The sequence below is a fragment of the Neofelis nebulosa genome, chromosome 15 (assembly GCF_028018385.1).
Source record: "Neofelis nebulosa isolate mNeoNeb1 chromosome 15, mNeoNeb1.pri, whole genome shotgun sequence".
Classification (NCBI taxonomy): Eukaryota; Metazoa; Chordata; class Mammalia; order Carnivora; family Felidae; genus Neofelis; species Neofelis nebulosa.
The window spans coordinates 50662324-50679026 of NC_080796.1; the positions used below are offsets into that span (position 1 = coordinate 50662324).

At 49.3% G+C, this 16703-nt stretch overlaps 1 protein-coding gene and 1 non-coding gene across 2 annotated transcripts; both read right to left on the reverse strand.

Moving 5' to 3' along the window:
• Positions 1 to 2271: 2271 nt before the first annotated feature.
• AVPR1B (arginine vasopressin receptor 1B) lies at positions 2272 to 10843 on the reverse strand. The gene is made up of 2 exons (XM_058701214.1): positions 9904 to 10843; positions 2272 to 5399 (listed from the first exon to the last, which is right to left on the reverse strand). The coding sequence occupies exons 1-2, from the start codon at positions 10841 to 10843 to the stop codon at positions 5071 to 5073; spliced, it is 1269 nt and encodes a 422-aa protein (XP_058557197.1). The 3' UTR covers positions 2272 to 5070.
• Positions 10844 to 15643: 4800 nt separating this feature from the next.
• On the reverse strand, positions 15644 to 15750 carry LOC131496696 (U6 spliceosomal RNA). The gene has a single exon (XR_009254624.1). It is a non-coding gene; the product is annotated as a U6 spliceosomal RNA (small nuclear RNA).
• Between the last annotated feature and the right edge of the window lie 953 nt (positions 15751 to 16703).

Below are 16703 nucleotides of genomic sequence, written 5' to 3' on the forward strand. Positions count from 1 at the left end.
TTGGACGCTCAACCGACTGAGCCACCCAGGTGCCCCAGGAAGCTTTTCTTAATAAGGAAAAAAAAAGATGTTGTTGATTAGAGAGGCAGAATGAAGAATAAACACCAGCAACACTGTCTCTGTATCTAGAAATGAAACTCTATTTCTTATTGATCTCTTTTAACAAGAAGAAAAAAGACATCAAGGGTGTGTTGAAGAGGTTCACAAGAGTTACCATGCCTCTGGTGGGGGGGGGGGGGACACGGCTGAGACCGCTCCTACACCAGGGGAGGGCACAACTGAAATAGTGCCTGCTTTCTGCAGGATTCTGGAAAGCCCTGGGATTGGGAGGAGCACATGTTAAAAGAAGACTTAAACATCAGGTGGGTGAGGTCAAGGCACTTAGGACCTAGTCCCGGGGACAGGCAAGAGCATGTACCAGACATGTGACAAAAGAGAATTGACATAGAGCAGTGAGAGCAGAGCCTCTAACTGCTTGGGCAGATTGGGTATGGAATGTTAAAATCAGACTTCATCCAAGGAAACGTCCCAGAGAGGGTGATTTCTGACCTCAGTTTAGAAAGAAGGGTGAAAAATAAATTGATGGGAGAAGAGGCAGAAGGAAAGGGAGCAGGTCTACCTGTTGCAGGCTTCCCAGCAATGCCCCAGGGACTGAGCCAGACCGAGCTGCATGGAGAAGTGTTTGTCCTAGGCCTCCTGGAGCAGGGAATTGATGTCGGGGGGGCACAGAGATCTGAATGCCACTGACCATCTGATTAAAATCTGTAATGAACTCTGCTACGATTGGTTTCAAAGCTGTGACATTTGTAGCAAATAAATACATTGTGGAGGTTAACATTAGCACCTGCCCCAATCGCTCGTCCAGGGAAGGCATTCTTGGAGAGTGCTGTTTCTAAATAGAGTCGAACGTGTGACTAACAGAGATTGGATTGAACTTTGATGGTGCCGTTGACTTTCAGTTACCCTGATAAGGAAAGGGGAGGGCCGATTTCATGTCCTAAGGAGTTCAGGCCAACAAGCTGATGACTGCGGCCAGCTAATAATTTGAAGTGATCCTCAAATTCATTGTTATCCGTGTTGCTAGAGATAAAATGTCCCTATTGTATGTAATACCTCCGTGATCTTAGAAGGTCAGCTGTGTAAATCTGTATGAGTGGTCACCCGAGTAGTCGCCTCTTTGAGGAACTCAGTGTCCAGCAGAATGAAGTCACTTTCTCCCATGTTGTATGTCATCGGAACATCCAGGGAAGGACCATGCTGTGCCACTCTGGGTTCCTCCATGAGTGTGGACTGGATTAAAAATCTCTCCAAATTTATCTTACAAGATGCAGAGAAACTGATTTTCTGCTGGCAACGAGTAAATCGTTGATTACATACCAATAATGAACCGGGACGATACAGTGGGCAACAATAAACGTGACCTGTCTTGGTGTACAGAAGGATTCTTGGTGTAAAGAGTCAAGCATCCAAATTCCTACCATGACTCCAGCAGAACTCCATAAGCCGCACCATATCACTGGCCAACAAGACCCAATAGGGTAAGGAGGTATTTTATGCCCACCATCAGTAGGCTTTTTGCTTCCGGGATCAGGACACATTTCCGGGCCCAGAGGGGCTCCCAAAAGGCCTTCTACTCAAGTCCCAGCCTCTAAACTGAACACATTATAATAACTACAGCTCATCTGTGTTTCTGAGGTCCCACTAGCTTTCTCAAACACTCATTTTCAGGCAGGAATTTCTACCCTCAGTCCTTCACCCTGCCCTTGTTCTCTGCCCTTTCTTGGCAAATACATCCTCCATGAGCTTAGAGACAGAGAAACATGCGTCCAGGTATCTCTGGACAACTGGGTCGAATGAAGAGCCAAGACTCCAGATCTGTAAGGAAAAGGTAGTTGGTATTAGAGCTGAGAGGCTGGGTGATTTTCCCCGCCTTTCCTGTGGGTCTTCTCGTCCTCAGACCCACTTTCAGCTCCACACTGCCACCTTGTGGCTCCAGGGCAAATCCCAGGACACTCCTGTTTCCCTCTTAAGTGGGAGAAGGTGGCTCCCCAACCCTCAAACTCTCTTCCCCATCACCACCCCATTCAAGAAGAGCGAACCTGGGGCACCCAGGTGGCTCAGTAGGTTAAGCATCCATTCTTGGTTGTGGCTCAGATCATGGCCTCCTGGTTTCTGGGTTCGTGCTCACAGCACAGAGCCTGCTTGGGATTCTCTCCCTCTCTCCCTGCCTCTCCTCACAATAAATAAATAAACATTTAAAAAAGAAGAAGAAGAGCAACTTTTATTTCATATTGCATATCTCATTGTCACTGCGCCTCGGAAACAAAGATGCCCAGGAATTTCCTGGTTATCAAGGACTTTTATTGGTCAATTTAAACCGCATCTCCAGGTTCTTGACCCCAAGTGAGCTACTGCAGCCTGGGCTGAGTCTAGAGCTCCTTGATAAATAAAAGACTTATTTACGTACAAATCACAGACATAGACATCTGGAAAATTGCTGGTTTATACCATATATCAGAAAAAAAACATTCTGAGAAATCTCCACAGTCCACCAATTCACCTCCTCCTGCCATCTTCTGCCCTGCCCATCCTCTGCCCCTTGCTCCCACATGGTTCTAAGGGACTGAAGTACTGTGTTTCACAGAGTCCAAAGGATGTATAAATATTTTACAGAAGTGCCTAGCTCAGAGACAGCATGGTTCCATTTCGCCTGGAGTTAGCTGTCAGAAGTGAGATTGACCTGAGAGAGCAGAGACCATCCTTCTTGCTTCCCACAGGGACCCTGGAGGTCACTCACCAGAGGCATCGTTATCTTCTCTAACATCAGTAGAGTGTTCTATAGTTTATGGTCTTACAACCTTCCCGTCCCCAACAAGGTTAGTTGTTCCTGTTTAATAAATGGGGAAACCATTGCTCAGAGGGATTAGAAGACTTGCCCAAGTTCATATGTCTAGAAAAGGAGTGAGAGCAGAGCTCAAACCCAGGTCTTTGGAGTATAAAGCTGGTGTCCCAGTCATCATGATGAGCAATGATTTACTCGGTACTTACTTAGGCACTAAGGACAGGGATTTGGGGTGAGGGGCAGGGTCACTGGCTTACACACGAAGGCCAGGAGAAACTCCAGCACTCATACTGCCATGGGAGGCTCCTAAGCCCAGCTCTGCCAAGACAGATGGACAAGGAAGAAGTGGCTGGATGTCAGAAACTGACAGGGGCAACAGAATGCAGTGAAGAGAGACCATGGGCCCTCACATCTGCCTTGAGCTTTGGCCCCATCCGGGTCTGTGTCCCACTCTCTGGTTCTTTAGCACTGAAGGCTTGGGACACTTTGCTTACTGAGTTCTTGTCTTTTAAGCAAGCCTAAGGAGGCTTCTCAGAGCTGAGTGACCTCTTAAAGCCCAAAGTTACGGTCATTCCCTACAGCTTCCTTAGGAGTAGAGGGAAGAGAATCTGTTCCCTAGAGCTGCTCTCAGGATAGATAATCAGCCCCTTACATTAGTAGAGAGCTCATGCCTCTACCAACCGCTTTTACATCCACAGTCTTATTTGACCCTCATAACAGAGATGAAGGATAAGCCAGACTTCTCCCCATGTTGGTCATCAGTGGTGGTAGAACCAGGATCTGGTTCTTCTGACTTTTCAGCTGATGCTCTTTCCATTATCAAGGCTATCCCTTAGATTAGAATCGGAATTAGGGTGGGGAAACCACCCCATGATCTAAATCCCACCGGAGGTAACGAGGAGGAACAGGGCGAAGCCTCAGAGTCTCCCCATGCCACTGCCTCTCCCAGCTTCAACATCACAGAATTGAGACCAAAAGTAGACAGTGTGGCCATGGAGGGATCCATCATGACCAGAATTGAGTCAAAGGGTATAAATATCATTGTCATGAAAATCCAACAATTCTTCTAGAGCCTGTTGGTTAGAAAGGCTCTACTGTAACACCACAGAGCGTAGTCTTGCAAAGTCATGACAGTTTAGAGCTGGCAAAGATCTTACAGATCATCTGTGTCCTAACAGGTCAGAAGATGGAGTCCCCGAGAAGGGAGGGGACTTGCCCAAGGTCATGCAGCTACCTGAAAGCAGAGCTGAGTCTCAAATCCTGGGCTGCGGACTTCATCGCGGCATGCATGGTTCATAGGGAAGCTCTGAAGAGCCTTGAGGAAATCCAGAGCCATGATCCAGCCCCACTTTCTGTACGGATGTCCCCTCTGGGTGGCCCCAGAGGAAGGTGCAGTGTGGATCCCTTCGGGGAAGAAGAAAAGAAACCAATCCCTGCTGCTTCGGAGGCTTCGTCCACTCTTCATTTTATTGTGACCGTTTTCATCTGCTCCTTTCTTCTCGTCCTTCTCATACTCCCTCCCAGGGGGTCATTCCACTGAGCATCTACTTTGTCCTGTCACCCCTCCTATAGAGGTGGATGGTATGGGGAGCATTGGCAGAATTTTTGCGAGTTATAGATGCTGCACTAAATCCCACATCTCCCTTCACTAGACAGGTGGGCATAGCAGGTAAAGGTGATCTATCTGCTCTACCCACCTCCATTCGCTTTCCATCATTGAAGAAGCCTCCTTCTACAAAACAAACAGACAAACAAACAAATCCAGTCTCTAGATAGAGAAACAGGATACTTTTCACACTTTTTCACTTCTCCCCTCTCCTGGTTGGGCTGGGTGTGCTAGTCAGATTAGGATGGGGGACAAATGGTCAAGGTGGGAGACCAGCCTGAGTCCCTGCCCCCTGTGGAGGCCCAGATAGGGCCGTCCTTGGCCTGCCTGAGATCTGGGGTGAGTTCCCAGACACTCTGCGAATGCACAGGGTCAGGGAAGCAGACGTTTTGACTCTCGCTGACTCCCAGCCTCTGAGATTGGGGGCAAATAAGGGCAGCCCACACACCAGAGGCAGCTTCAACACCAAGGGTAGGGCAGCCCTTCTGGGCCCCTCACCCGACCTCAAACTGGGCTCCCCCAACTCCAACCTTGGCCCTCCCGGCTTTTACACCCAGTGTTGAAATGAGCAGAGACCCTCCACTAGCCTCGCAGGCGTGCCAGACTTCAGGGAACGTGTTCCCTAAAAGACGCCGGTCTCTGTGGAGGCTTCCCCATCCACCTGCGCAGAGTCCTTCAGTGACCCTTCGGTCCCAGGGCCCCCACCGAGTCTGGGGCTGAGGGTGAGGGCGGGCAGGCCGCTGGAGCAGGTCAGCAGTGTGGTGTGGCGGCTGGAGAGGCTGAGGCTGGAGAGTTGCCGGCGTGGCCGGGGCCGGGGACCCCCGCAGCAGTCCGGGTGGCACAGCGGCCATGGCCGCAGGTGGCTGTTGAAACCCATGGAGACCCAGGGGTTGCAGCAGCTGCTGAGGTTGCCCAAGAGCATGGAGATGGTGAAAGCCACGTTGGTTGAATCTGCAGAAGGAGAAGCACAAGAAGCCTTAGAATCGCAGAGCTGGAAGGGACCTGGGAGAGAGTCCAGGCCCCCACCGAGCAGAGGACGAAACAGAGTTCCCAGAGGAGAGAAAGGACTTACTCGAGTTCTCTGGTTAGAAAGGAGCCGGGACGCCTGGGTGGCTCAGTCAGTTAAGCACCGGACTTCAGCTCAGGTCATGATCTCACGGTCAATGAATTCGAGCCCTGTGTCAGGTTCCGTGCTGACAGCTCAGAGCCCAGAGCCTGCTTTGGATTCTGCGTCTCCCTCTCTCTCTGCCCCTCCCTCACTCATGGTCTGTCTGTCTGTCTCTCTGTCTCTCAAAAATAGTCATTAAAAAAGTAAAAAGAAAGGAAGAAAGAAACAAAGAGAAAGAAAGAGAGCAGCACAGCTGGGACTTGAAGCTGGGACTCCAGCTTCAGAGTCCTACCTCACTGGGTTTTGTTTGCAAGCACAGAGTAAGGGTAGGAGCTAAGGTTTGCTCCAAGCTGACTTTCTTTCTTTCTTTTTTTCTTTTAACGTTTATTTATTTTTGAGACAGAGAGAGACAGAGCATGAACGGGGGAGGGTCAGAGAGAGAGGGAGACACAGAATCGGAAACAGGCTCCGGGCTCTGAGCAGTCAGCACAGAGCCCGACGCGGGGCTCGAACTCACGGACCGCGAGATCGTGACCTGAGCCGAAGTCGGACGCTCAACCTACTGAGCCACCCAGGCGCCCCTATCTTTTATTTTTTAAAGATGTTGAAAGTGAGGCCCAGAAGGGATAAGTCATAAAGATTTTCTCAAGAAGATCAAGTCTGGAGTTTAGGGAGATTGAAAAGCTAGAACCCAGAAATCCCAGATTTTTATTCTTTCGTGTCAGCCATACTTCACATCTGACCCTATCTGGGGGTGTTGACGCTTCCTCTGACTTCCACAGAGCCCGACACGGGGCTTGAACTCACAGACCGCGAGATCATGACCTGAGCCAAAGTCGGCTGCTTAACCGACTGAGCCACCCAGGTACCCCTCCAAGCTGACTTTCAAGGTGTAAGCACAGCCAGGGAGGGACAGGACGAGCTTAAATAGGAGACAGTGCCTTTGTTCCAAAACCTAGGATTTGAATCTCCTCATGGATGGAGATCTAGAATGAGAAAACTTCTGTAAGACATGCAGGGAAAATACCTGTGATTCTAGGCCAAGCTCAGGCCCCTTTGACCCCCAATCTCATTTATGTTGTAGATACAGGTGCACACTGTCTTCTGGATTCTGTCTTCTTTGACCCCTCAAGGACAGTCCCCCTCATTCTGTCACTCAGTCATTGAGCATGAGAGCACAGACAGTGCCAGGCCATTGCTGGGGACCTGGGTGGGCAATCTAGAGTCTAACTGCCCTGCAGGTGCCATGGCATCATCTCCAACTGCAGTGGAAGGTCAGCTTCCAGGTACAGGGCCCCCAAGCATCCCTTTCTGGATGAATACTTGTTCTGTGTCCTCAGAGATTATACCCAGGGAATGGACCATCCTGCAGGGAAAAATGAATTTCTCTCCTGGACGGTCAAAAGGGGAGAGTGCAAACTGGTAAGATTTTTTCCAGACACAGTATTCTTTTTGAAGACTACATGAGCTCCACATGCCAGGAGGAAAGCTTCTGGGACAGGCCTTGACCTCTGGCTAGACACACCCTGTTACATGAGGCGTAGATTGCACACTGCATTACCTTGCCCTTTGGCAGAGGCTATAGAATCATTGAAAGCAATGTCAGAGCTTAAAGGAAGCTTAGGGGCTGTGGCATAGACTCGAAGCCAGGTCTACTGACTCTAAGACAGCAGTCCTGTACCTCTGTGAAGTTTCAACCAACACACTCAAAGGCAAAGCCCTTTGCCTCCTCTGTAAAGCACTGTGACGTCTTCAGATACTCTGGTTCTCCCATAGGTGTGCTCCTAGGTGTGGCTACTCACGGCCCAAGCAGAGGGAAGAACATTTGACAGAAGACGTAGATCACAGGGGTGAGAAGCTGAAGGCGTCTGGATTGACCCATGTAAGGCAGAGAAGTGAGGGCAAGGGGCGAGTACCTGTCAGGAGTGGAGGGACCAGCCTCAATAAAAATAGATCCTCCTTCGTTTTTCCTACATCCTGGCCTGCTCCCCAGCTAACATAAAACCTGGATGATGCGGAAGTTGTGGGAGGTTGCTTTGGCCAACGGGGTGGTGTTCACCCTATCCACTCTATCGATACGTATTTAGTGCCTAGATTAGGCCAGGGATGGAGGGGTTCCACAAGCGCCTTGCCTGAGAAACATCTGTTTGATTTGGCCCCATCTAAGCCAGGCCCAACGCAGGGCCTGGAGATGTGCCATGAACACCAGAGTCTACAGAGGCTCCACCTCTCAGCCCTTGAGGGCAGACCCACAATGCTCAACCCTAGGCAGCCACCGCGTCTTGGCAAAAACTCAGCCGAGAGTTGGGGGGCAGGAGCAAGGCCCAGGAGACAGGTAGACTCTAACCAGACACTCAAGGACAGGAGGTCAGGAGGTTGGCGTGCTATGGAGAGGAACTGGGTGTACTGGAAAGTAAGTTTAAAGTAATGGATCTCAGCCCAACTAGAAGGGCCCCAAAGGGCTTCCGGTTTTCTGAGAGAGCATATTGTCTGTAAGGTAACACTTTGTCTCTGTTCTCTTGGCTCAGAGAGGCCCTTGGTACACAGGTGAGGGACGTGTACTGAGGGACAGGCTTGTGATCATAGTGACACAGCAGGCAAGCAGGGAAGCCTGTACTGGCTGGGTGGCAGGGTCTGCATCCTCTTGTAGGCTCCTTGATAAAGGGGCAACTGACTATGCCCTGCCCCCCACCCTGCGTCATTAGCTAAGCTGGACTGAGAGTAAAGCCATGTCATGGATAATGCTTGACCTATAAAGACCTTGATTCAGGTCCTGGCCCCACCTCTTACTAGCAGTGGCACTTTGGACCAGTGTTTTCCCCTCTGCGAGTCTTGGATTACTGAGACATACAGCAGAGAAGGCCACCAAGGACTGAATGTGCTTGGCACTAGGAAGCTCTCTCTCCTTCTATTCTGTGTGTGAATAGAGCAGGGAGGTCTCTACAGTTGGTTAGAATCAATACATTCATTGCTTAAAGGGTAATTTGCAAAGAGCCTCTTGTCCAAATGGATGTCCAAAAGAAGGGATAAAATGGGACCATAATAGTTTGGTATTATTCTCACAATTCTCTTGCAGGGTTGTGTTAAATTCATGAACAGCCTGGCCCTTATTTAATCTCTCCAGAAAAGCAAAGTATATTTGGCTTGAGAGTGTCCCAGGATGAGCAAAATGAAGTTAGAAACAAAAGCACAAGGGAAGGGGGAACCACTCCCTAAGGGCTGGTAGGAATTGGTAGCCTGGATCTGCTGGTCAGCAAACTCTCAGGAAGCTTCCAGCTTCCAAAACCTGTGCACAGGGCCTCCCTAAGGCAGTCACATGCTGTACCCAATATACATCCCAGGCTATGCACAAGACGTGCACTGGAGAACACACAGTCACCCCAGCCACACCCAGATGGGTTGACTTGCACGTGTCCCCATGCCGCACTCTTCTTAGGAGAGGAGGAACACTACTCTTCAACATTTAGGCTACCCAGACACAGCCCTACCTTCCTGAGTACACACTCATCCCCAGATAGCTGGACCATCTGGCAGTATCTAAAGCTCAGGAGGCTGCCATCTACCTCCCCCCAGAAAAAAGACAATAGCACGGCCTCCCATGTGCCAATTGGAACATGGTCTTCATGGTGGGTCCCATTTTGTTTTTCACCTAGAGGAGGAAGTCCCCTCTCTTCACCACTTCCAGAGCCAGGATTATGAACAGGGCACAGGGTAAAGGAAAAAGACAAAGACACAGCAGGCCTGGGTTCTACCCCTCACTTTGCCACTCCCTAGCTGTGTGGCCTTGGGCAAGTCACATTTTCTCTCTGAGCCTCTCTCTCCCATTAGCAAAATGAAGGGGTTAAAATTTCAGGCCTGAAATTTCAGGGTTGTCGTGTGCCAACATGCTAATTAATTAGAAGTGGTTGTTGGGAAGGAGTTTAAAGTCTTGTCCAGCCTCGAAAGGGAAGAGCACCGACAAACACAGCTCACAGGTCACAGATTGTCATCGTGGACAATTTGAAAATTCTTTTCAACTCGGTCATTCTGTGAAACTGGGAGTTGGTTGACCAAAACTGCCAACAGTCATGCTTCATTAAGGCCACATGTCATTTTTAAATGTTTAAATTAGGTGCCCAAATTGTAAAGTATGGAGATTTCACATAAAAGATACTCACACAGCATCAGGAGGCTGGTCAGGAGTTGTAGCTTCTCACATGAAACAGGGACGCCCCCCCCCCCCTTTCATAATTGCTTCACTCATCTGTTACCTGCCTGGCCCGGAAGGCCTTATAACCCTCTCGTTGCCCTGCTTTCTCCCTTCCCTGCTCCTTTCCACTCACGCCTCCCACACAGACACACACTTGCCTTCGTCAGGGGCATCTTTGTCCCACACGGACCACATCTGGACGCTGAAGAAGGGTGCCCAGCAGGCGATGTAGGCCAGCACGATGACGAAAGTCATCTTCACGGTTCGGATCTTAGCCCTCGAGATGGTACTGATGCTGCTGACCCGGGATGGCAGGCCCCGTGCGGCGGCAGCTGGGACAGAAGGTGACATCCTGTCCCAAGTCCTCCAGCCCCTTCCTTCCACCTTGCGGGCCTGCGTCTTGACTTTGAGGTTCTTACAGATCTCGTGGTAGATGAGGCTGTAGCAGGCCGTGAGCATGACCACAGGCAGGACAAAGATGGCCAGGGTGGTCCAGGTGATATAGGCCCGAGGCCCCCAAGGGAAGCGGAAGTCTGCCCAGCAGTCCAGCACCCCTGTGCCCTGGATCACCTCCCGCAAAGAAAAGATGAAGATCTGGGGCAGGCTGAGGATGGCAGCCAGCAGCCAGGGAGCGGCGATGAGAGGGTAAGTGGACTGGCTGGGCTGCTGGAGGCTGCGCAGGGGGTGACAAACAGCCAGGTAGCGGTCCAGCGTCATGGCCAGCAGCATGTAGGTGGAGGCGAACATGCTGAGCACCTGCAGATACTTGACGGCCCGGCAGAGGAGGTCAGGGCCCTGGAAACGGTAGGTGATGTCCCACAGCAGCTGGGGCAGCACCTGAAACAGGGCCACACCCAGGTCAGTCGCGGCTAGGTGCAGAACAAACAGGTGCATGCGGGAGCGCTTGCGGCCTGGCTGGCCCAGGGTCAGCAGCACAGTCAGATTGCCCCCCGTCGCCAGCACCAGGACCGCAGCCAGGACTCCGATCTCCACCTTGGCCAGCTCCTCATCGCGGCCCATCCAGGGTGTGGTGGCATTGGGGACGGAGAAGGTGCCCCCGGGAGTGGGGTCAGCAGCCCAGGCAGGCCCAGAATCCATGGTTGAGTGTGCTGGGGGTGGGGGGGAGGGGAGGGGAGGAGGGAGAGGGAAGGGCCTACGGATGGTGTGGAGGCTAGCGGAGACGTCTGATGGCTGAAACGGAGTGGGGACGGAAAGGTTTCAGACGGGGAGAGAAGAGAAGGGGGATGGCAGGAAGACGGTGAAAATAGAAATAGTTGAGAGGTTCGGGATAGAGGGGAGGAGAGAGAAAGAGACAAGGACGAGAAGAGGCTGATCGACGATGTGGAGGGGAGACCTAGGAGGAGAGAGAGAAGGGCTCAGGGAGACAGGGTGTCAGGAAAAGAAGAATGGATGGGGCTGTGCAGGGTGAGGCCTCTGGAAGGGAAAGAAGCCTGGGGAGCTGCTACCACTTCCCAATCCACCCCAAAGTCACTTTCTCCCAACTTTTCTGGAAGTGGAAAGCGGATGTCCCTAAGCTTGCTTGGAGGCGAGGTCCACGCCATCAGCGTCGCCTGCTGGATGACCCTGCCAAGCCAGCGCCAGCCCCCGGGAGCAGCGACCAGAGGCAGCGGGAGCGCAGCGCCCGGAGCCGGGTTTTATGGGCTCGCAGCAGGAGCCCTGGGCCCCGGGCGCGCCGGTTGGTTCCCGCAGAGAAGGGCGGAGTGAGGCTCCCCCGCACACAGCCCACAGGAGGACCGAGAGGCGGGGTGGGGGGGAGTGGTGGAGAGGGATGGGGGGGGGGGGGACAGCGGGGGCAGCGGACCAGGGACAGGGAGCCAGAGAAGCAGAAGACGCAAGCAAGCGCTCACCCGCTGGCCAGACAACCTCTTCTGCGCTCTCACCCTGGAACCGTCGGACCATCTTTCAAAACAGGTGCGCACGCGAAGAGTGGAGGGTGGTGACCCCCCCCCCCCACACACACACGCGGGGCCCCCAAGGCTGGCAGCGCTGTTGGGCATGCCCCCTGCTCCGGGGTCCCTGTTAGTTCGCGAAGGGTCCAGAATCTGCAGGGGTGGCCAGATGGGCGAGGTGGCGCCCCCAGAGGGAGCCCTCGAGCCCTTGGTAGCGACCTCTGGCCACAGCCACTGGTGGAAGACTTGGGTCCTCAGGGAGGAAGAAAAAACGAGGCCGGGCGAGGAGAGGGAGCGGTGGTGGAGATCCGACCGAGGTGCGGAGCGGAAGGGGCTGGACCTGGGAGCCCGGCGCGCTGGGTCGGAGCGGCCCTCGGAGGAATCCCGCAGGAGACGTCTTAACCCGCCGCCCCCGCGCAGTGTTTCATCGGCAAAACAACGAACGCACTTAACCACCCTGTGGGGGCAGAAAACCGGTCCAGAGAAGTGACAGGGGCTGCTCTGGAAGGTCACAGAACCGGCAGACAGGAGAGGCAGGACTAGGCCCGCGCGGTGCGCCCTTCCGACTAACACCCAGTATGTGAGCGGCACCGGCGCTCCGGGGACAGATAGCTAAACGAGGTGGATTATTGGGACAGTCTCCTGAGCAGATTAGAACTTCATTAGGGGTGACAACAGCAGGGGCGCCTGGGTGGCTCAGTGCGTGCGCCTCCTACTCTTGGTTTGGGCTCAGGTCACGATCTCAGGACTTGGAGATCCTGCGCTGTCTCAGACTCACCCTGTGCTGTCAATGCAGTCGGCTCTCTCTCTCTCTCTCTCTCTCTCTCTCTCTCTCTCTCTCTCTCTCTCTCTCTCTCTCTCCGCTCCTCCCCCTCTCACGCTGCCCTCTCTCTCAAAATAAATAAATTAACTTAAAAAAAAAAAAAAAAGGAGTGACAACACCCTTAGCGCGCGGTCCATGATTCCTCGGAGGCCCCCTTCTCTCACCTTCTAATGAAACCACATGCCACTTTCTGGCGTCACCCACATACCCGCCCACACAGTTACCATCGCCTTTTGAAGAGATGATCTCCTAGACACCTAGAATTCATCTCCACTCCATCCCACTGCCACGGTTCACACGATTTCTGCCCCCAAATACTGTAGCATAGTCTTGTGCACCTCAACCCGGGCTCTGCCTTCTCAGGGATTTCTTGCTCTTTATCAATGATAAGTTCAAGTCTCTACTGGCCCATTCCTATCTGCAGGCAATCTCTAGTGTTGCCCGTGAAAAAGAAAAAACAAACAACATAACCCTCCCCAGACACTCCAGCTGTAGCAATCTCTTGTCCTTCACAGCAGAATTTCTCTAAGGGGCTGTCTAGCTGGTCTCCATTTTCTTGCTCCCATTTATTTCTTGATATAGCCATTAAAATTATATATATTTAGAGGTGCCTGGGTGGCTCAGTCGGTTGAGCGTCTGACTTCAGCTCAGGTGGTGATCTCGCAGCTGGTGAGTTCCAGCCCTGCCGTCGGGCTCTGTGCTGACAGCTCAGAGCCTGGAGCCTGTGATGGATTCTGTGTCTCCCTCTCTCTCTGCCCCTCACCACTCGCCCTCTGTCTCTCTCTCTCTTTCTCAAAAATAAATAAATGTTTAAAAAAACTATATATATAATTAAACATGTTTTTAAAATACTACATATTGCGTAAATGACATCATACTCGAAATACCACTCCAGAACTTGCTTTTTAAATTCTGCTTTATTTTTGATATCCGTCCTTGATGGTATGTAGGATAGATCTAATTCATTCAGTTTAAATGCCGCATCGTATTCAAGTACAAGAACATAACACATTTATCCCAAACCCTATTTTTACAATTGATTTCCAGCTCTTTTTTTTCCTGTTCTTTTAAATGCTACAATGAATATTCTTATGAATGCCTCCTTGTGTTCATGTGTGAGAGTTTTCTGGGGTGTACAGCCAGAAGTATATGCTGGGTATTCAATATTCTTGGGTCATACAATGTATGAATTTTCGATCAGATAGGACCATATCCTAACTTTTATCTCTAAATTTGTTGTACCGATTTATTCTCGCACCAGCTGCACTTGACTTTCTCAACATCCTCACAGTCAAGTGTTTCAGCTGTTTTCATTTTCACCCATCGACTGGTGTGCAACAGCATCTCATTGTGATTTTATTTTTTCTTTCTCTGATCTCTAGTTATTTTGGGCATCTTTGCCTATATTTATTTGTTGTTTGGGTTTCCTCTTCTGAGAATTATTCATATCCTCTGCACAATTTAAAAAAAAATGTTTTTAACGTTTATTTAGTTTTGACAGAGAGAGAGACAGAGCATGAGCAGGGGAGGGGCAGAGAGAGAGGGAGACGCAGAATCCGAAGAAGGCTCTGAGCTGTCAGCACAGAGCCCGACGCGGGGCTCCAACTCATGGACCACGAGATCATGACCTGAGCCAAAGTCAGATGCTCAACCGACTGAGCCACCCAGGCGCCCCTGCACAATTTTTGATGAGGTTATTTTTCTTACTGATTTGTAGGACTCCTTTACACATTCTGATGTGACCTTTTATGTATTGTGATATGTCACAGCTATAGTTCTCTAATCTGCCACTTATCTTTTAACTTTATTTATGGAGTCATTTGTGACACAGAAAATCTAAATTTCAGTGTCAACAGTACTTTCTTTTATCACTTCTGCTTTTCTGTCTGTGTTCCCTGTCTTGAGAACAGAGATATCCCCACAATTTTTCTTTCTAACATGTTTAACATTTTTTTTCATATTTAGGTCTTTAAGCTACCCAGAATTTTTTTTTTTTTAATTTTTTTTTTCAACGTTTTTTATTTATTTTTGGGACAGAGAGAGACAGAGCATGAGCGGGGGAGGGGCAGAGAGAGAGGGAGACACAGAATCGGAAACAGGCTCCAGGCTCCGAGCCATCAGCCCAGAGCCCGACGCGGGGCTCGAACTCACAGACCGCAAGATCGTGACCTGGCTGAAGTCGGACGCTTAACCGACTGCGCCACCCAGGCGCCCCCAGAATATTTTTGTGTATGTTCAGGTAAGAATCTAACTTCATTTTTTTCTCCACATGGTGAACCAATTTCTTCATTTATTTATTATTATTTTTTAATGTTTTACTTATCTTTGAGAGAGAGAGAAAAAGAGAAAGAAAGAAGGCAAGCAGGGGAGGGTCAGAGAGAGAGGGAGACACAGAATTGGAAGCAGGCTCCAGGCTCCAAGCGGTCAGCACAGAGCCTGATTCGGGGCTCCAACCCATGAACCACAAGATCATGACCTGAGTCGCAGTCACTTAACTGACTGAGCCATCCAGGAGCTCCCTGCCCCCCCAGTCATTCTTCATTTATTGAGTAGTCTGTCATTTCTTAACTGTCACCTGTATAATATATCAAGTTCAAAATATGTATGAGCCTATTTCTGGGATCTCTTTTCTGTTCCATTGGTTTATTTTCTATCCCTGCTCTAGTATTTCACTATTTTAGGTATTGAGGCTTTCTAATAAACCCTGATATATGGTGAAAACAAGATTTCCTCTTTTTTTTTCAAAATATCTTTCACAATTTTAAAATTGTGGGGACCCCTGGGTGGCTCAGTCGGTTGAGTGTCCAACTTCGGCTCAGGTCATGATCTCCCAGTTTGTGGGTTGGAGCCCTGCGTGGGCTCTGTGCTGACAGCTTAGAGCATGAGGCCTGTTTTAGATTCTGTGTCTTCCTTTTGCTCTCTGCCCATCCCCCTGCTTATGTGCATGCACAATCTCTTTCTCAGGAATAATAAATGAATAAGCTTTTAAAAAATTGTGAAATTGATATGTTTAGCTCCACAAAAAAATTCTGTTAAACTTTTCGTTGGAAGCATTGAGTAATTTGGGGAGAATTCACATATATGATTTTAACCAGATTTATTTTTATGTCCTTAAATAATGTTTTATAATTTTCTTTGTAAGTGTTGTTCCATCTTTTTTTTTTTTTTAATATGGAACGCTTCACGAATTTGCGTGTCATCCTTGCGCAGGGGCCATGCTAATCTTCTCTGTATCGTTCCAATTTTAGTATATGTGCTGCCAAAGCGAGCACATGTTGTTCCATCTTTTGATAGATTTCTTTTTCTAAGCCTAACAGTTTCTGTTGACATTATATACAGAATTTTGTTTTATCACATTTTCTAATTAGTTATGGCCAGTGTATGGGAACAATATTGATTTTTGTACCTTGTTCTTATATTCAGCAATTTTGCCACATACTCTTACTGTTAGTAAATTACTTTGGGTTTTCTGTGCATTTAATATTGTCTACAAACAACAATCATTCTTTGTCTTTTATTCTCCATCCATTTGCTCCTATTTCTTTTTCTTGTCTTATTGTGATGGCTAAGTCTCCACTACAAAGTTGAAGAACAAGCATCATTGAGTTTCTGACTTTAATGAGAATGCTGCTAACATTTCCCCATTAAGTATCATATTTATGTCGTTCTCTTCTCTTTTAATTTTAAAAATATACTTAGTTTTGCATGTACATAGTATTAAAAAATCAAATGATTCTACAATGGTTGTTATGAGAAAAAGCAATCTCCTCCTCCCTATTGCTCTATTTTTAACTCCCTAGAGGTAATCTGTTTCTTCTGTTTTTAAAGGCTTTATTAAAAAATTGTAACCGTTTACAAAAGTAGAGAGAAGAGCACTTCATAGGAGAACATAGTTGTTCCTCTTTCCTTTTTGTAGTTGCGTGTCACTCCAATTTGTAGATGTATCGTACTTATCCAGTCCCCTTTGATGGGGATTTTGGTTGTATCCAGTCTTGCTATTACAAGCAGTGCTTTGATAAATTGCCTTATATATGTTTCTTGCCATGTTTTGCCAATACATCTTTGTGGTAGGTTTCTAGAAATGAGATTGCCGGGTTAAAGGGTGTTTGCATGAACAGTTTTGCTATATATTGCCGAATTCTCCTCTCTAAGGATTGGATCAACTTGCATTCCTACTAGGAATGTATGGGGGTGTGGTGCCTGTTTCCCCATAGTCTTGCCAACA